The 20,719-nt window shown below is 54.1% G+C and overlaps 1 protein-coding gene across 3 annotated transcripts in view; it reads right to left on the reverse strand.

Annotated features, from left to right (window-relative positions):
* TEAD3 (TEA domain transcription factor 3) overlaps window positions 1–20,719 on the reverse strand; it is a 58,010-nt gene that overhangs the window by 12,808 nt on the left and 24,483 nt on the right. Inside the window, exons 2-8 of one of the 3 annotated variants that reach the window (XM_038380217.2) lie at window positions 18,680–18,934; window positions 9,503–9,567; window positions 5,378–5,440; window positions 5,190–5,252; window positions 1,652–1,663; window positions 932–1,069; window positions 432–475 (exon numbers count right to left, since the gene is read on the reverse strand). In XM_038380217.2, coding sequence (XP_038236145.1) covers window positions 432–475; window positions 932–1,069; window positions 1,652–1,663; window positions 5,190–5,252; window positions 5,378–5,440; window positions 9,503–9,567; window positions 18,680–18,815 — 521 coding nt within the window. In that variant the 5' untranslated portion in view covers window positions 18,816–18,934. The remainder of the gene's footprint in view (window positions 1–431; window positions 476–931; window positions 1,070–1,651; window positions 1,664–5,189; window positions 5,253–5,377; window positions 5,441–9,502; window positions 9,568–18,679; window positions 18,935–20,719) is intronic. The other 2 variants (XM_043500425.1, XM_038380218.2) reach the window with 2 other exon arrangements.

The following is a 20,719-nucleotide window of genomic DNA, read 5'->3' on the forward strand; positions in this document are numbered from 1 at the left end:
AGCCAGGTGTTGGTGGATCATTGCCTCAGGCCAGAGATGCAGCAGTCCTTCATCCATCAACACATTCAGCCTGGGTAGTGGCCAGACAATTGTTCCCCACCCCTAACCCCAGAGGTAGTGGGGAGTTCTGCACACAGGTTTCTGACCCTCTCCTAACTAAATGGGAGCCAGCTGCATGCATCAGGTTGTTCTCCACACACTGCTCACATGCAGATTTAAAAACATGCATACCAGTGATTTGCCTAAGCTGGCAGAGTTGGGCACAGGACCTAGGAAACCTGGCCCCCCAGTCCCTGCTCTCCCCATAACAGCACACTGCTTTCCTGATCTCTGACTGACACAAGAACTTGGGGGGAGAAAACCAAGTCATATTAAAGCATCAGCAGCCATAAATATGGTCTGACTGAGACTTGAGGTGCCTCTTTACTTACTCCTGAGAGGGTCCAGGCTGTCCTGGGATAGACCCGCTCCAAAACTGGGGAAACAAAAGCACACACAAAGGAATAGTCAGGGACTTAACAGCAGCACATCCCAACACCCTGCGACGCATCTTACTGCCCCTTTGAGCAGGTCACTATACAGCTCGAGGGTCTTTAAGGTTACACAGCAAATCTACAGCCAACGGGGACACTGTGTCTTCGGCAGAAAATCTGCTACGGAAATGCAGTAGCTGAGAGCTCCCCAAGGGTCAAATCTCCTGCCCTTTTCCTCAACAAAGCTGCCTATCGGGAGAGCCTAGGACTGGAGTAGCTGTGAGTTTCCTTGCAGCCACCCCTCCCCTGCTGTTCCCTGTATCAAGTCTCAGTGTGGCAGGTGAGCCTGCGACCTCCTTCCTAGATAGTGTTCCAAGCCCATTTCATGTGGCAGATCCTGCTGGGCTGGGAACACAGGGAGAGCCTTCTTTCACCTGGGGGAGAGTGGAGTCCCTTACCCTGGGGGGAGCAGAGAAGACGGCCTGAGGAAGAGGAGGAGGAGGGCTGAGTTTGTTCTGCAGGACGCTAGCGGATACGATCTGTGCGGATGACATGGAGGCCATACTCTGCAGGGCCTTGTCCTTCGAGACCTGGTCCTTTGAGAGAGGAGAGGAGGAACAGAAAGTGTGGTTACCAACCCAAACTGGACAGGGATGCAGACAGACCGACCTTGATTCAGCGCAAAGGAGCCCAACATGCTTTACAAACTGGATCTATACATGCAAAGGGAGCCCTTCAACTGCCCCTGAGATGCAGCCATCTCTGGGGTGGAGCATGGCAGCTGTTTATCATTGTCATGCATTGATGCACAACAGTTTAGGACAGGAAGTCATGGAGAATAATACAGTCAATGAAACAGCAGGGGGAACTCGGGAAGGAGAACAGAAACCACCCTCCCCACCCCCAGCCCCAGACTGGAATTTGCTCACGTTAACATCCCAAGGGATTGTCGAGCACAAGTGGCCAGGGCCTCAGTTTTAAGTCTCATGTGTGAGAGGGTACCTTTAGCAGCACTGGTTGGGTCCTGACTCAGAGAGAAAACACCCCCCCACCGAATCACTGATACCAGGGATTTTTCCTTGGGGCGAGGGGTCTCTGTCCATGGGAGAGGGCCAGGGAATATTAAAGGGATAAAGAGAAGTTTAAAGAAAGTAACTGCAAACTCAAGCACTACTTACCAAGTTCATGGCCTGTACGTAAAAGAAAGGAATAGCAACGGTTAGTATGTTTGCAACAATCCCAGAGCAGAGGCGCATCTGCACCCTTATAGGAGTCATTAACATACTGACCCTTCAAAGAACCAAGGGAAGATGGGTTTGACTTTGGAAACAAACCAGATCTAAACCTGGGTGGTTTCTAATGGACCTGGTCTCCCTGTGAATGGGCACAACAGATCCGTGCGAGCTGGTAACCTCTTCTCAGTTAGGTGCCACTGAGTAGTGCACGGGCCGCCAGTGAAATACCAGAATAGGCTGCACTTGTACGTGAAGCTATGGATAGGGAGCCCCGGGCTGACTGGGCATGAAGGAACCTTACCCAGCTCACACATGTACGTGTGTGACAGAAGCACCAGAATGGTTCTATACGTGCACACAGCAGAAAGGCAGGGAATGAGATGTGCATGGCTGTATGCAAACAGGGGTGCTAGAACCATTTTTATAGTGGGGGTGATGAAGGTGGAAACCATGTGTTTGGTTGGGAACCGAGTGGATGTGCACATGTAGATCTGAGTGGGGATAGGAGCGGGAAGAATGCTGGGTAGAGGGGATTTAAAGGGATGCTTATGAGGAAATGATTCTCAGCTGTTTTATGACGGATTGATTTGTGAATTTCCAGGCCTGCACATAGATCCTCATTTGGGCTATTGGATCTTCTGTGTTTTGACTATAATCAAGTCTTTCCCATTCACCATCTCTTAAAAGTTTTAAAGCTGGCAAAGTGAAATGAGAAAACAGGCATCAAAAATAACCTCTGCTTACCATGCTCAGCTCCAGGGTCATTGGAAAGGAGCCATAGGAGGGAGAGGGTTAAAACCAGGAAATTGAAGTGGCCGCATTTTCAGACGGGCCCAATGCAGTGGGTGCAGAACACTAGAAAATCTGTCCCTAGATGTCTGTATGTTTATATGAGGCAACTGGCAAAAGGAGCAAGGTTTCCTTTTTGCAATAACTATTTTGCTCACTCAGCAGGAACAGAGGGTTCTGCAATCTTTCCCAGCACATCTGTGGTCAACCTAGTGCAGGGGTTCTCAAATTGGGGGTTGAGACCCCTCAGGGGGTCACGAGCTGTCAGCCTCCATCCCAAACCCTGCTTTGCCTCCAGCATTTATAATGGTGTTAAATATATTTAAAAGTGTTTTTAATTTATAAGGGGGGGGTTGCAATCAGAGGTTTGATGTATGAAAGGGGTCACCAGTAAAAAAGTTAGAGAACCACTGTCCTAGTGTGCTTATTACGTATGTATGCCCTGATCATCAGATCATATATTGCTTTTCCGCCTCAGAGCTTAACTTGAGGCTTGATCGGCCGATTCATTTTGAACCAATTTTAAGAGCCCCCAGAGACTCAGGAGATGGATGTATTTTAAAAATCAATATTACACAGTCCTGTACGTGGGGCACATAAGAGCAATGTGCATGGACACTCGTTTGAGGCATAGTGAGAACTGAAAGGCAGTTGGACGTGGCTGTATTCAAAGAGGATTACAAAATGGAGATACAGCTGTTCCACACACAGGCCCTGTTGGCCCTTTCAAAATTGCCCTCAAGTGCCCCTTCTAATGGAGTAAGCAGGGCTTGTTAAGTACAGCCTCCTTCCACATCAGTTACTGAGAGTCCCCAGGGGCGAGAGGAGTTACTGTCCTTATGGAAAAGTCAGATGGAATTTAATAGGGACTAAATTGATAGGGAGCTATAGAAATGACTCCCAAACCCTATACTAGAATTTAACAGCAAGCCACAGCCTCTCTCTAGGTTCTTTTGAACAATCCAACAGACTCTACAGTAGGGACAGAATTCCCTATTAAATTCTACAGGGATTTTCTGCCTGGACTTGTTAAATGAGACATGAAGACAGAGAGTACTGGAACAAACAAATGCATATGGACCAGCAGAGAGATTTCTCCGTCACCTGGGAGTGGCCCCCACGCCGTGCAGGCTAATCATAGTTATTGCACTATTATGGTGCGTTCTTCCCCTCTGTTTGCGGCATCCACCTGTTGTCTCTCGTCTCCTACTCGAGCTCTTCAGGGCAGGGTCTTTTAGTTAAGCGTGTGCACATGTGCCGTGCCTGGCACAATGGGGCCCCGATGGTGGGGATTCCACAAAACAAAATGAACCACCACAACAAAAGGAGGAACATCCTGATGAGAACTTTCGTTTCAGTTTCAATTGCAAAACCCCTCCCCACACCCTGCCCTGTGACCACCCCACCCACATGTGCCTCTGGCACCCAGCAAACAACAATACAGAGAACACACAGTGGAAACGGTTACTGAAAGGTTAGTCAAACTCCATTTAGAAAGAGGGAAGGAGAGAAAGAAAAGCCAACCAAAGAAGAGACAACATTCCAGTTTTATCCTTGCTCTGCTCCCTTGGCTCCTGGATCCCTAGCATGACCTCTAGGCAGCCAGAATGAACTGGAGCAGGGTCTCCATGGGAAGCCCTCAAAGCTCCTGGCTGAGCATCCCTGCACTAGCGAGTACGTCCCACCGTATGAGCCCTGTGGCTCAAACATCCCCCACCCGGCATCTCCCTGTGCTGGTCCCACAGCCCAACTGTCCCCCTACAGACTAGAAGCACAGGCCCCAACACCCACGTGTCTCCTTATGGGGAGGGGTGGGGAGCAGCGTCACAGCATGTGGGCCCCATAGCCTGAGCACCCCGACACCTTCTGGGGCAGAGTGGCACAGCTGGGACAGCATCACTCTGCACGGACATGGGACCAACCCATGAGCATCAGCATCTGCTGGGGGAGCATCACCCTGCAAAGCCCCTTGCTCCGGGCCCCCAGCCTCAGGCACAGGTGTGAGCTCTGCATCTCATTCCCGCCCCTTGGACATTATGGCTTCAGCTGGGGAGGTGCCCAGCATGCTGTCTTGACCCCCTAGTCCAGTGCTACCAAACTTGTCTGGAGCAGCGCCTGGCTAGGTTAGGCTCCAGCCTGCTTTGCTCCCTCACGGTCCTGCAGCGGCCAACTTCTGATGCATCTCTGCAGCCTGGGGGAGGCCCTGACTCTCCCAGCTACAGGGAAACATGCAGAGCCTTGCCCAGCACAAGAGCTTATGGGAAGGAGGAAGAGCACTAAGGGGAAAGCCTAAGAGCCTTGCTTGCTATGTTACTGCCTTTGGGATGCTCAGGCTCTGGCCAGCCCTTGCAACCTATCAACCCTGCACTCCCTGCTCCATGCAAAGCAGGTCCCAACATGGGCACAGCGCTCACCATCCTGCAAAGGGCACATTGGAGTAGGTTCTCCAGGGAGGCCTCTATCTGTCCTCAGGAGCTTCCTAGCTAGACCTCTCCAGCTGGAGAGATCCTGTTGCAGTCTCTTCCTGCCACCCCTTCCCCAAGGAGTGTCTGGTTCCAGGAACGAAGGGAGTCGGGGAAAGACATAAAAAGGAAAGAGAAAGCGGCACACCACAGAGCTGAGTGTGTTAGTTGTCAGCACGGCCACTGCTTGGGGGCAAGCGGGAGGTGGGGGGAAGCCGGGGAGCGCGTACCTTCAGCTTGGACTGAATCTCGCGAGATTTCCGTCTGGCTAGAACCTGCAAGTGGCTAGAGACCTGCAGAGAGAAAGCAGAAGGAGAGGGGAAAACAGCAGAGCCGTCAACCAGAGCAGAGGAGAGGAAGGAGAGGGGCTGCCCCATGCTCACACACCACGGACGCATGGGCAGGGTCTCCAACGTACCTTAATGCCAACCTGGTACTCCCGCACCTTCTTCCGAGCTAGAACCTGTATGTGGCTGGACACCTAGTGTCCGCCAAGCCATTCAAAAAGGAAAACACAAAGAGAATGAAGACATGATCCCGCACTCTGCTGCGCTCGAGATACACGGGGCCAGCCTGGGGGTCAGCGGAGGCTCCTGGCCTGGCCGAGGTTCCACAGAACTAGCACTCCTCTTATGGAACGCGAGCACCGGTGGCCAAAAATATCGGGCCAGATCCTCAGCTGGTGTAAACGTTACACCAGTTTAGGCCAGCCGAGGATCTGGCCTATAGAGCGGGCACGTGCCCCGCGAGCACACCCCTCTTGTTTCATTTTGCAGTGTGGTTCTAACTTTGCAACCAATGGTGGTGTGGACGCCAAGGCTCTTGGCAGCTTCTAAGCAAAGGGGGCAAACATCTGACCAACATAGAGATGATTTCTCTAACTGCCAGCCTGTCACGCTCAGCCCCGGGCTCTTTCCTTCTCGTGCGTCATTGTCAGGGAGGGAGTTTCTGAAAGGCAAATTTTGCCCTTCCACTTGGCCATGCCAATCCATGTCTGGCGGAATATGGCCCTGCAATTGCAGCATAGCTAATAATTCCATGGAAGATGCAGGAGCTGAAACAAACTCCGGCGGGCTCCCCAACCTCTCTGTGAATTGTGCTGTGCAAAGAGGAGGAAAAATACAGGCAAAAATTTTCAGGGCCAGGTTCACTCAAAAAAGTGAAGTCGACCCAGCTATGTCACTCAGGGCTGGGAAAAAACCATCCCCCGAGCGATGTCGTTATGCCCACCTGAACCCTGGTGTAGACAGCGCTAGGCAGACAGAAGAATTCTTCCATCGACCTAGCTACTGCCTCTTGGGGAGGTGGGCAGGGATGGTGTCTCTAGCCTCTGTTTGCCAGAAGCTGGGAATGGGCAACAGAGGATGGATCACTTGATGATTCCCTGTTCTGTTCATTCCCTTTGGGGCACCTGGCACTGGCCACTGTCGGAAGACAGGATGCTGGGCTGGATGAACTTTTGGTCTGACCCAGTCTGGCCGTTCTTATGGATTAACTATGCTGACAGGAGAACCCCTGGCATCACTGAGTGTCTACACGGAAGTGCTGTCAAGCGTAGACAAGCCCCAAGTCTGGGCATCTAAATAAAAGGTGGCTGCTTTTCTGAGAATCCACAACCCTCACCGAGGTCACTGAGAGCTGTCAACCCTGGAAAATCAGGTGTGTGCAGTGTCATTATAGCTGTGTTGGTCCCAGGGGGGTGAGGTGATATCTTTTATTGGACCAACTTCTGTTGGTGAGAGAGACAAACTTTCGAGCCACACAGAGCTCTGCTTCAGGTTTGGGAAAGGTACTCCGAACATCACACTTAAATACAAGGTGAAACAGATATGCACTTAATACAGGTTAAAGAGACCATTCAAGGGGAAGTGGGCTCCAAGTGGGGAGTTAGGAACCTCTCTTGGGTCACCCAGAGCTGGAAATTTTGGCCTCATCTGTGTCATGCTACGGAGCAGGTGACACTGAATCCAGCCTGGGAGCAGGTCTGTGCAGCAAAGTGGTGTCATTTCCCACACGCTCCCTTCTGACCATCAGCTGCCCCTCCATCCTGCTCTCTTGCATCTAGTCCCAGCCCCTAGGCTGCTTCTTCAGCGCAGAGACTGTCTGCTGTGCATTGAGATGCCTCTGACACATGGAGGAACATTTCTGATGGAGATCATCAGGTTCAGTTTGCTCTTGGTTCAAACCTCTGTCTCCAGAGGGACCCAGCGAGGGCTGCACGCTCCCTAACAAAATTCCCCTCTATTCATCTGTTCGAGCGGCACCTTCCCCTGCCCCCCCAGCACCTACTGCCAAGCCCAGATAAGTTTTCAAGGGATCATTTCAAAGCTTTAACGCACAGGAAAAGTTCTACCGCATGGAGCCAACGTGGCCTTCAGTCTATCCATGTATCTAGACAGCCCTCCCCCCAGTAGGATCCAAGCACCTTATAATCAATCAATATGTCTTCTACAGTGGTTATACTGCCCCCATCAATGCAGTAGCAATCACTCATGGATTTTATCCTTCCTGGGAGGTAGGGCAGTGCTGTTATCCCCATTTTACAGATGGGGAGCTGAGACACAAGGGTAGATTAATGATTTGCACAAGATGTTTGCGTCTGAGCTGGGGATCGAATCCTTGTCTCCTAAATCCCAGTTCATTAGACTGTCCTGCCCCCCATCACAGCTCCTCTTGCCAGCCAGTCTGGAGCTACCTGTTGTCACAAGCCAGCGGGGAGCAAAGGAGAGAGCAGTAGTCAGATTTCCAAGATCCTTTCCCCCTCGCGTTGGCAGGAACCCCGCTACAAACCGTAGCCAGTCACAGCACCAGTGACCCGCTCTTCTAATCCCATCACAGAGCATGCACTGGACACAGCCAGAGGGAGTTTCATGCATGGGGAGCAGCAGGACGGCTGTTGGCAACCGGACCTGTTGCAAATGGAAAGAGCCTCTCCAAGGCTTATGGACAATCAGCTCCGTCCCTGGATTGGTCCAGAAGCACTCACAGACACAGTTGTGGAAATGGATACAGGACTCCTACTCCCTTGGTCTCACGAGGCAGGTAACATCCCAGAGCTCCCACAGCAGGTGTGATTCGCTGCTAGCTGATTTTCAATGCTGCCCTGGCGCTAGTCCCCAGTTCTGCACACCTCACCCAGTACGATGAATGGGGGCAAGGAGCATGGGGCTGGCTGGAGGGAGGGGATGCAGGTAGCCAGTGGGAACAAGGAGCTCTATGATTCCCCCATCACTGAGCCTTACAACAGTCTGAACTTCCGGTGGGGATGGGAGAGAGCTCTTTGCCCATGCCCACGGCTGACAGGACAGATTTCTAGTGCATCAGCACCGGGGTATCTGAGGCACCTGGGTTACACAAGCACCCCCTGTCCTGGTAAAGAGTACTGGCAGAGAGGGGCTCTAGAACAGGATCTAGAAGAGAGGGGTGAAAGACGCAGGATTTCACTAGAGATCTCACACACGAGTGACTGTTCAGAGCTGGAGGCTGGCCTGGCCTAGTAGGAAGAAAGGGGCCATGTGCATAATCCAGATCCAGGTTTGAATCTAGAGGCGTTTGGGTTCAGGCCCAGATTCCTCCAGAAGTGATAGGGCCAGGTATGTATAAAACAGGAAGACCCCATGAGTCCTCGGCCCAATCACAAGCTAAACCCCAAATCAAATGACTTTTGAAGGTTCGATTAACATTCCCTATGCCCCACTCGCCACCACAGCTCCCCTCAGGAGGGGAGGCAGTCATGACGCTGCCCCATGCAGAGGGCTGCTCTTGGGACGTGGCTGGGCCCACCGGGACTCTCAGGAAGGTCAGGGATGGGCGACGCTGGGCTATGCAGGCACACACCGAGTGCTGATCCCAACGGAATCCCAAACTCCAGGTGTTCTGACACCTCACGGTGGGACGTCAGCAGTGGGAACCGCGGGATCTTAGCACCTGAGCCTCTACTGCATCATAAAAGAGGCTGTTAGCCATCGCTGCAGGAGACTCATCAATCTCTAGTTGGCCTGGCCACACCCAGAGGAGCATAGAGTGCCACGCCAGGCAGGCACAGCATACAGGAGGCTCACCCAGCCCCGCTTGCCCAGCGAGCTGAAGCCCACGGGAGGAGATAAGATGACTGTGCAGGAACAGATCAGTTCCTGGACCTCAAGCATCTAATAAGCAGTGGGGTTGTGGGGAGGGGGGTCTCAACGATCGCTATCCCCCCTTTTGCTGGGCTATAGCAGCTCCCAGAGAGCTTGACTAGCCATGTTCAAACCCCATAACCTTCCCCATGACACAGCTCAGCGTAATCCTCATTGCACGGATGGGGAAAAGGGGGCACAGCAAGGGGAAACGTAAGACGCACAGCAAGCCAGCGGCAGAGCTGGAAGTGGAACCCAGGCATCCGGACTCTGCCACACAGTCCCTCCTCGTCCTCCCAGGGCGCGACGACAAGCCGAGCGAAGCAAGCCAGACTCCCAGCACTGTCCTTGAGGTCGAGTCTATCAGCCAAAGTCTCGCGCTCAGACACTTTCTTCAAATAAAGTAAAGCAGGGTTTTTTTTTACCTGTTTTCTCGTCCGTGTTTTCCCCGTCCGGAGCTTGATGTATCTCGCTATCAATTCATTGCGACCTAGAGCAAGCCAAAGAAAGAACAAGAGTAAGAACAGAGTAAGAACAAGATCAAAGCAGGAGCATCTTGCCAGGTCCTTTGCCCTGCCCCCAACACCCAAATACTTCTCTTCCCTAGTCCAAGCGGAGCCTTCCCCTCACACCCCAGCCCTGGCCTAACCAAGGTTTCTCTCCAAGCCACATGTCAAGTGACAAGGCTTTGCCAGAAGGTGGTGCTGTCCTGGCAGCTGTCAAGGCAAGACTGAGCCAGCTGGTGGGGCAGGCTGGAAGGGTCTGTGAGGGCCCGGGTGACAGAGTTAATGGGAAGAAAAGGGCCGGGACAGAAGGAAATGACCACAATGGAGGGGACCGTTCCGATTGATGGCACGCACCGAATGGCGGGCGGTTTGTGCTGATCAGAGAGCCAGGCGCAGACATGGGACACCCAGAAACTCCTCCCATCGCGTCTGCGGGACGGGATTCCTTCCCTCCCGCGCCGCTCTTGGAGGGCACTGCGAAGAGGGGCAGGAGAGCTTTCTGTGCTCGTTCCACCAGGAACCTGGCACTTTGGGATCACTGCTCTCAGAGACACCCCTCCCCTCCTCCTGGGAGGGAAACGGGCACCTCTACATGCTGCGGAAATGGGATCTGGGTTCAGATGTGAGCCACACTGGCAACCCCCCCATTTTCCCCCATTGCCTAATCCGCATTTCCAGCAGTGCTGGCCTTTTAAACAGCCTTGCCCAGCATCCTCAGCCTAATCCGAAGCAGAAGTGCTTTTGCTCCACATTTTACAGGCCAGCTGTGGCCAATCTAAATTCAAACCTCAGAGCAGCTGGGAGCTTTCTTCTCTCTCCTCCCCCTCTCCCCCCACCCCCAACCTATGTGGGGGTGGGGAAGCATGCCAGATTTATTTTAATGGACCAGATGGTGGTGGTTGGAGCTAGCTGAAATGCCCTTGGAGCTAGTTTAGGATTTAAAAAAAAAAAAAAAGTCAAAAAGCCAAACAACTTTTGTAGGAGCGCCCGACGCCCCGCGCCTTCTGGGGGCAGGGAGAGGGGCTCTCCGAAGAGGCCTCACACTGTAAGGGAAGAAGCACGAGTGCCCCTCGCCCCCTCCTCACACCCCTACAAATCCCGCCAGCAGCAGGGCGACAGACAGCGCCAGGTGCTGCACTGCCTCCCATGCCTCCCAGGCAGGGCAAGAGAAGGAAGGCTCCACACATGGGAGTAGCAATGCTCCCTCCAGAAAGAGCAGCTGGAGCAGGGACCCTGACCCTTGAGGGGGGTGCAACCCTTTACGGGGGTAGGGCAGACCCCCCCTTTTGCCCCCGGAGCACTCATATGCCCTCTTACTGGTGACCTGAGCAGGCCCTCATACCAATGGGGGCTAGCATGCCCCTACATGGTGGGATGAAGCATGCCACCCTGGTGCCTTCACTGTAGTTTTGTGAGGGGCATTAGCCAATCCTCCCTTCCCCTGTGAGGCCACTTTACAGATGGGGGAAACTGAGGCACAACGAACACTGGGGCAGTGACTTGCCCAAAGTCACCCAGTAGGACAGGAACAGAGCTCCTGTCTCCTGAGTTCCAGCCCAGTGGCCCATCCACTCGGCTATTCTTCCCTCACACACACAGAAAAGCTTGCCTGGGAGTAATGGGGCTCCCCACAGGGAACAGCTGGAGTGATTCCCCACGCCCTGGGTTAACACTGACCCCCACAGGGGATGGCTGGACTACTTCCCCTTAGGAGGCAGCTGTAGCTAATCCTGCATTCCCATAAACGCCCACAACCAGGGGCTCTGGTATCCTAGTCTCTAGCCACTCAGAATCAGGTGGGCCAAGGCCCAGCCTGACCTGCCTGTACCTACTGGGCTACCCCAGAGACATGAGGGAGAGGAGGAGATTCCAGCCCTTAGCCTCTCCTCACACTATCTGAGGGGCCCGGTGAGGCTGCTCCCTTGGGGGGCGGGTGCGTTGGCATTTCCCCTTGCAGCCTCTCCATTGCAAACTGCACATTAGAAAGAAACGCAGCACAAGGAGAGTCATCAGGGAACAACTGCTAAGTACGTGGCTTGCCACCGCCATTCGCTTCTTGTTCACCCCGGGGTCTGAGATCTGCTCTTCCACCGTCAAACCCCGAGCACCCCAGATGCCACTTCTCTCTGCCTCTGCTCCACTCCCCTCACAAGGCGCAGCAGCTGCCCAGTTGTTATTGGCGCCCAACGCTAGCTGTGTCCTGGAGAGGTGCTATTGGAAGGACATGGCAGGCGCCCACCTGCTCACCCTGGCAGCGTGGATCTCACTCTTGACGCCCTGGCGGGCTGTCAGACCACAAGAGCCTCGGGGTTACAGCTAGGCCGGGACCTGGGAGACAAGCAACCTGAAGGATCCAGAGTCATGGTGGGCCCTGGCCTATCAGGGTGGCCTAGTGACCTGAAGAGGCTGCACTCCAGGCAGACCTGGCCCCACAGCATGGTGGGAGGCATGGGGGGAAGCAGGAAAGGGGCGGCAGGGTGTGAGAGAGCAATGGAGCTAACCCTGAAGATCCCTGGATCTGGACAGAGCGTGGCAAGGGAGGAGATGCTGAGAGGAGAGGGCAGCGCTGAGCGTAGAGGCACGGGGGCAAAGATGAGAGGAAGAGGAGAGTGGAGAAAGGAGGACAAGGGGTGGGGTGGGGAGAAAAGAAGAAAAAGTGACCCTAGTGGAGGAGAGGGACTTCGGGGTCAGTAGACGTCCTAGAGTCCTACAATGTACCGCAGGAGCCTGCTGGGAGGGGAGGACTGTGGTCTGGAGCGGGTCAATGTGAGGAGATTGTATTTCCCGCCCTCCCATTGTGGGGACACACCAGATCTCCTATATCCCCACCATCCTCCCAGTCTTGAGCACGGCTCAAGGACCTACAAACACAGTGCAACCATATGGGGCAGCCCACGCCCTGCAGTGGGGCACAGCACAGAGAGTGCACTATGGGCATGGGACACTGGAATATTTTCAGTGGGTATTAACTGTCCACCTCCGGCTCCGCCATTGCAGGGTTCTCTGCACAGTGCGAGTCTCTTCCAGGTGCTCTGGAAGTTTGTAGAGGCCTCAAGGGGTCATCATTCCCCAAGCGCTGTGAGCGGGTCTCCCCCCTCTGGGACTGAGCTTTGCAACTGTATGTCTCTCCCTTTCGCCTGCCGTGTCCTCTCCCCTCACCTCTATTTTAACAGCATGTGTCACTTCTCCCTTGGCGCCCCCCAGCACCCTGTGGTTAACTGTGCTGCGGGTAACTCTCCTCCCTCTGCATAGCCGTGTGCGTGTGTGCGCACATGCACCCTCTGTTGTACCATGGAGCTGCGTGTGTCTCTTTCTCTGTTACTAGTGCACACCAACCCTATTTTCTGCTCCCTGTATGTGGTACCAGCAGGACAGCTCTGTGTCGGCCCCACTGTCTCTATGGTACCTGCATAGCTAAGTCTGTGCGTGTCTGTCTCTTGGAACAGCGGGAAGGCCCCCGTGCATGCCCCCCTCGCCGTCTCTATGGTACCAGGTAGCTAAGGGTCCTGCTCTCTCACTCTCTGGTACTGGCAGGCTTTGCAGGGCTGTCCCGGCCCCGTGATTCACCAGAGGTTGTGCCATTCCCTCTAGGAGGGCACGTCCCTCCTCCAAATTACCACATTCCCCAAATTCCTCTCTCCTGACACCACCACGTGAACCAGTTGGACGGCTCTGTTAAAAATAACCTAGTGGGACAACCTTCCAGCCAATCCGCGCGCTGCAGCATACCAGCCCTGGCCGAGTCCAACTCAAGTTACACCTGCTGTCTGGGGGCAAGGCGCAGGCTCCCTGAGTTCCTGGCAACAACCCTGAGAGACGGAGAGACACCCCTTGCCCAACAAGCCCCGGCCCTCCACTGTCTCCCCATGCTCACAGCCTGGCTACCATTCAAATGCTAGAGGTTACCATAGGTCAAGGTTGCCCCCCTTCCACTGCTTCCCTATGCTGGGAGCTCAGTCCCTCTGCAATCAGAGCACCCCTACCCCGCAAGTACCGCACCAGAGCTATAATGCTCTGGGATCCCTCTGGAAAAATCCCATCTCTAATACCTGCCTGGATAGGTAGCCATGCTGGTGGGCTGGAGAAACCCTCACCCAGGGAAGCTACAGAATGCCCTGCCGTGTCCTGTCTAGGCCCATCGCTGGCAAGAGCTCTCATCCTGTCAGAGCACAGTGGCATCCCAAGGAAACAACGCTACAGCAAGGGATTGCAAGTGTTTCAGGGTAGGGACTGCTTCATACTGCATGTCTATACAGGACCCAGCACAAAGCAGTCCCAGTCTCAGCTGGGACCTCTAGGCCCTACTGTAATACAGCTAACAAAGGCCAGCAATACCGTAGGGAGACTCATGTAAGCTGTTGGGAGCAGATGTTACTGCAGAAATCCTCAGAGAAGAAAATACTACTGAATGCTGTAGTAAGGGTCCACGACGTTACTGGTTCCAATGGAGAGTCTGGGGCTAGTGGTAGAGAATACTAGAATATTCTCTTAGTGGGATACTGGAGTACTGGGAGGTAAGCAGGTTGGGCAGGAACAAAAGCCAATGGGGTAAGAGTAGATGAACAGCACCCACTTTGCCCAGATAAACAGTGGGGTTCCCTGGCTCTGCTGGGGTTAGTCTCCCTCTGGTCACGGCTGACCCAGCCCTGGTTCAGAGAGCCCTCTGGGGCTGTGTGACCTGGAGAACCTGCGCTAGGTGTGAACTAAGCCCTTCCCCTGTGGAGAGGACCCCCCCTTCCACCCCTGGATTATGCTCGACCAATGACTCATTTGCCATTGCTTCCACTATTCCAGCATGGAGAGCCTTGGCTTCTCCATGGGGTTTCTCGTCAGGGGGGCCAAGCAGGCTGGAAATAACGCCCGCGAAAGGGGTCACCAGCCCCACCAGGCAAATGGGGAGGCACAAACCCAGGGATTCATTCAAGGCCACACAGATCACAGACCTGAAGGCCAGAACGGGACCATCATGAACATCTATTCTGACCTTCTGCACATTACAGGCCACAGAATCTCTTCCACCCCTTTCCTGTAACAGACCCCTCAAGTCTAGCTGAGTAACTGACATCCTCACATCACAATTTAAAGATCAGAGGCAAGGGTCATGGCGGTTCCAATCCCTCCTCTCCCAGAAGAACTAGGATTGGCATAGGGAAGCACACAACCTCCCCAAGCCACACTCCTGCAGGTGGATTGGGGTGCACAGGGACTATGAGCTATTCTGAGCCCCCTCCCAGATTAGAGGCAGATCCTGGGCCCACTGTATGTTCGGTTCAACAGACCCCTTCCTTGCTCTCTCCTCCAGGAGGGAGACCAGGAAGGTTCCCCGCAGCCCTGCCCCCAGTTCTAAACACTGCCTACGAAAGAGAGCGGAAGTGGGGAGGGGGTGAGGCAGAGAGAAAGTGTGCGTGTGTGGGGGAACGCAGCGAGAGAAGGTGAAAATCAGTTTCTGAACCAAGTGCGGCAGCGTGGATGAAGAAAGCAGAATTGGGCTGCTGTCTCTTTAAGCAACTGCCAGATGTCTCCCAGGGGCTGGAAAAACCAGTTTGCACACTTGGGTTTGCTGAGTGGAGGCCAAGCTCCCCAGCGGCACTCCAACTATTCCCAGAGAAATCCAAAAAATGCACCCGCTTTGGAATCCCCGTGCTCCCCAGCCTCCGTCCCTGATGCCCTGAGCTAGAAGGGCCCCCGCTGGGCGGCATGAGTGAGGAGCAGGGATGCAAGGGCTGAAAGGCGGTGTAGCGAAGCAGGTCCCTTTGGGTGGCCCAGAATCTTGGGAGCAGGGGTGGGGAGAAGTTTTGCTTTGCTGCAGGAAGATCTGAGAAGAGGGGGAGAGGCGTGGAGAGCCAGTGAGACCAATGCAGGAGAGGGGAGCAGTTAATGGAATGGCCAATGCTTAGGGAAGAACTTAAAAAGGCAGTGTGCGGGCAGTGACTGTCCCCCTCCCCAGAGGTGGCTGCATTTCATGGGTGCTCTGTGCCCAATTGGTAAGGTGCTTTAGAGTCTTTTGCAACTAGAGAGAGAGGTCAGGCATTACCAGCAGTCTGCAATTCCCTTCAGCTCAGTGCTGATTCCCAAGAGATTGGTACAAAGACATGACTGGCCAGTTCTGATCAGGTGTAAGAGTTGTGCCCAGTTTCTCAGAATATGATCAATATATAACTATCCTAATCCTTAGCCCTTCTCTAGCATCCTCCCAAGATTCCAAAGTGCTCTACAGAGACGAACACATTACGTGTAAAGTAGGTATTCTAGCTATTATAAGGATGGGGGAAACTGAGGTAGAGTGGGTGACAGTGCTGGGAACAGAACCCAGATCTCCTGAAGCTTAGTCTTGCACTTTAACCACTATTAGACAAAAAGAAAAGGAGTACTTGTGGCACCTTAGAGACTAACAAATTTATTAGAGCATAAGCTTTCGTGAGCTACAGCTCACTTCATCGGATGCATTCCGATGAAGTGAGCTGTAGCTCACGAAAGCTTATGCTCTAATAAATTTGTTAGTCTCTAAGGTGCCGCAAGTACTCCTTTTCTTTTTGCGAATACAGACTAACACGGCTGCTACTCTGAACACTATTAGACAGACAGTGTTCCTCCCCACCTCCATAAGTCATCCTCTGAGGTCATAACAAAGTGTTCATAATATGACAGTCCATTCCCATGGAGACAGGTCTAAGGTCACAAACACTGAGTTGTGACATCACGGGAAGACTCAGCCCGGAGCAGAGAAGGAGGAGACAATGTGTGTTTACACACAGCTCTAGTCGCCAGCAGCGAGGGAGGCAGAAAGCCCAGAACAGTTTGAGGGGGTTTAAACCTCTATTTTCCATTTCATTAGAAAGGCCCCGCTCCAGCAGCATAGCCTCCCTCTCGCATTGCACAGGGGCTTGGAGTGGCCCATACGGAAAAACTGGTGCCATTCCCACCAGCTCCCTGGGTTACCTTGGAGGTTTTTCATCCAAGCACTGAGCAAGACCAACCTTGTGCTGAGCTGTTGGGACTTGAGAGATCTCAGCAGAGGATGATGAAAACGGGGTTGGACTTCCTTTTAGTGCTAGAGAAGAGTCCTGGACTGACAGCCCTAAAGACTGCAGGAGCATCCCGAGTCTGCATTAGAAGGACTGCCTCGAGGGGAGGGGAGTTTCAATGGCCTCACCGCTGACAACACCCGCGAAGGTGCCAATTGCGAAGGTGTTGATGTGGACAACTGACCTGCCAGGAACTGGGCTGAGAGTCACCCAACTCACCGCACAAAGACACCCGCCACCGACCTGGGCTGAACTCCAACTGCCAGCCTGTCCTCGGCGCAGACTCACTCTCAACTCAGGCAAACACTTGTCTAGCTTGTCACGCCAACAAAGCAATGGAAACTGGAGCATGGGCACTGCATCCTAACCCACTGAACCGTCAATGGGTGGAGGCAGGTTCCTGTATCAACGAGGCTTTCTGCTTTCAGCTGAAGATGCTTAATGCACTGACTTGGGCACACTTGCCTATCTTGTCACACCAATAACGTATTTAAAGTTGAACCCAAGAGGCGACGGGCCCCACTCCCCCAGAGCCATCAGTGGGTACAGACTTCCCTTGGCCAGACCCTATATTAACAAGGCGACCCTGTTCTAGTGGGAGACACCAGGCCATATTCATGACTCTGTTGGATGAATGTGGCCCATTGGGTTGGAAATGGAGGAGCTTTGAATGGAGATGTGGGGGAAGGAGAGGGCTCTGGGAATGTAGTTAGCTCCCCCACAGGTTGTGGCCCTGAAAATTCAGAGTTGGGGAAAGCATCGACACGGGGGAACTTCTAGGCCAAGCCGCGGTTTGAAAAGACAAATCCAAAGGCGGTGCTGAAGGAGCCTCTGAAGCAGAAGGAAGTGTTTTGTTTGTGACCTGCATGAGAGGCCAGACACACCAGCTTTCACGCCCAGCCCCAGGTGTGTGGACTCCCTGCGCAGAGCCTCTCTCTGGCTGCAACTTCACCAAACCAGTCAGGCAGGCAAAGCAGAGAGAGGGAGAGAGCGAGACAAGGGAGAGATGTCACAGACTGTGGATCCTCAGCATGGGGAACAGAGTTCAACACCACTTGACAGGTCTCAGCCATTCCAAGATGGCCACCACCCCTGCCCCAGTTTGGCTTCCCTTTCTGTGTCCCCACAGGCCGGTAGAGACACGGCCCAAAATACTGTGGTTGAGACATTAGGTTAGTGTCCCTGGTGCAGACAGCAAGGGCCAAGCCTTGGAAAGTGACTGGGCAGAGGGGAAGGCACCGTTCATACTAAGAGCTCCTAATGCCTCCATGTCAGAGACATCCAGGCTTGGGGCATCTGGGGGCTGAGCCTGGAGGAGCAATTCCCCTTCAGAAACTCACTTTTACCTTCTCTCTCTCTGCCACCCTCCACTCCTGTCACCAGCCAGCAGCCATCCAGATGAGGTCAGAATGCGGGGGCTGACACAGGGTGATTTCAATCATCCACTGGATGCGAGAGACTGAACATCAGAGCCTCAGGTGCTGCAGAACCCGTCCCACACAGCTCTCCCAAGGCAGCTCAGTCCTGACCCACCCACCGTATCCCCAGCAATAAGCTCCCAACACAGCTCTGCTGATCAACCTCAATCCTGACCCAACTTGCTCAGCTAGTCAAGGTCTGGGCTCCCCCCGTGCTTGCATCTCAATCCTGAGCCCCCAGCTACTGCCATCTCGGGCACCCGTAATCCCCACTTGGACACACACACACACACACACACTTCTGGCAGGCTACACCTGTTCTGTGAGCGAAGACAGGACTTTCATCTCCAGAGCTAACCACCGAGCACTGGCAGCAAACCCAAGGAAATTCCCTGCTCTACCCCTGAACTGGAGTCAGAGACAAAACAGAATAACCAAAGGGATGTATCCTCAAATTAATTGGACTTTGGAGTGGGAATGCAGGGGCAGCATTTGGTTCTAAGGGAGGTGGTGAGCTGCTCAGTCATCTTAACTGGATGTTCACTCTGAAACATAATGGTGGATATTTGAATAAGCACACATACATCTCTGCAGTGTCCGTTGGGTCAAGCCTGGATCCCTTCTAAATCCAAGTACGGCCTGGTCTTACTCACCGTACATCTTGCCTTCGTCCGAGAGGATGATTTTCCGCCGGCCGCAGGGGGGGTAGATCGCCAGTGCCTCCTGGAAGCTCTGCTCGATGTCTGGACTCCACACCCCCTCGGCATCATTGTCCAGACTCTTGTCCATTCCCTCCTGTCCATCTTCCTGCCCCTCCCCGGGGCTGCCGCTGGCGTTCCAGCTGTTGGACGCTATTGTGATGGCTGCTCTGGGCTCCGACCCTGAGCCCCAAATGGCAACTCGACAATCTGAGGGAACAAAGCAAAGGTCAGCGATGGATGTCTCTTGACACCCTGCCCCCAGCCGTACGCACTAGAGCACACTGCCTCCGACCAGCCAAAGAAGAGCAGGGGGGACTGGGAAGGGAAGTTCCTCCTCTGCTAGGGATACCAGCAGTGAATGTATGAGACAAAGGGCCGGGGGGCTGAATGCCGCGGAGCCAGACTGAGCCCTGGGGAGCACAGCTCTCCTCCCCCGCTCCAATAGCGCACCAGTTCGGGTGGGCTCCAGAGACAGGATGGAGAAGGTGGAGGCAACGTGCATTGCCGGAGTGATTCACTCAGAGCATGAGGCCCTAGTGCTGGCAGCAATGCCCCTATAGAAACTATTGAAGCCAGAGAAGAGATGGGCCTGAGGTACATTACAGTGCAGCCCACAGGAACTTCCAGCCCGGAGACGCGACCACGTCCCCTGCCCCACATCACAGCCCAGCCCTCCAGGAACCTCCAGCCCGGAGACGCGACCACGTCCTGTGCCCCACATCACAGCCCAGCCCTCCAGGAACCTCCATCCCCAACTCTGCATCCCTCTTCTACATGTATCAAGAGAGGAGAGCAGGGCTTTACTGGGCAATTATCGGCCCATCACGCAAGAGCCAGCTGCCAAGCGACTGGCTCTCAAGGGGTAACTGCACATGGCAGGGAGCGGCTCTCTGCCACCTTGAATGCAAAGACAGAAAATAATGGAGATGGAATACGGTAGTGGTTCTCAAGCTTTTGTACTGGTGACCCCTTTCACAGAGCAAGCCTCCGAGTTCGACCCCCCCTTATGAATTAAAAACATGTTTTTATATATTTAACACCATTATAAATGCTGGAGGCAAAGTGGGGTTTGGGATGCAGGCTGACAGCTCACGACCCCCCATATAATAACTTCGCGACCCCCTGAGGGGTCCCAACCCCCCCAGTTTGAGAACCCCTGGAATACGGGCTGGTAGAGGGGTTCCCAAACTTTTTTTTTTTTTTGCTGGGATTCCCCCTTGAAAATATTTCAGGCTGTGATGACCCATATCAGACCACCCTTACTTCTGCACTGCTGCTGGCGGCAGCGCTGCCTTCAGAGCAAGGCAACTGGCCAGCAGCCACCGCTCTTGCAACCCCCCATTTGGGTTGGGCCCCCCAGCATGAGAAATGCTGGGCTGCTACATATTGGGCATTAGAGCAGTTGGTATCCCTCCACTGCGGCCCCCTGCTAGTTACACCATCACCCCACTACTCACAGGCCGTGCTGCTGCCTTGGAGCCCCCCGGCCTGCTGCATTTCAACATAGCTGGGCCTCAGTGCAGGGATGCAGGGGGGACTCAGCATGGTGTGTCTGCCCCCTGCAGAACAACAGAGAGCCTGTGCCGGCACTAGGCTCCCTTGCCGAGCATGACACCCCTGCTGGGGGCCCTCTCAGGGGGCCCAAAGCCCAGCCTCGCCAGCAAAACCCTCAGGGGCCATACCCTGCCCCCACCAAAGGCTCAACCTCCCAGTGGCTGCAATGGGAAGAGTTGGAAGCGAAGTCTGTAGACAGGAGCAGGGTTTGAAATCCTCAGCAGGGATTTTGGGCGGCACCCAGGAGATTTGGATGCCCAATTTCTCTTGAGCTGAATGGGGGCCAGGTGCCTGGATCCCTTTGGCAGCTCTGAAAGCCTCAGCCCCCATCTCGCTTTGGGATTCTGGTTCAACGTGTCTATTTGGACAAGCCTGACCCTCCCCCTGAAAGGTCGCTGGGTGTTGCGGGTTGGGCACAACGTGCCCGTGGGGGGCCCC

Source organism: Dermochelys coriacea, chromosome 21, assembly GCF_009764565.3.
Source record: "Dermochelys coriacea isolate rDerCor1 chromosome 21, rDerCor1.pri.v4, whole genome shotgun sequence".
NCBI lineage: Eukaryota > Metazoa > Chordata > Testudines > Dermochelyidae > Dermochelys > Dermochelys coriacea.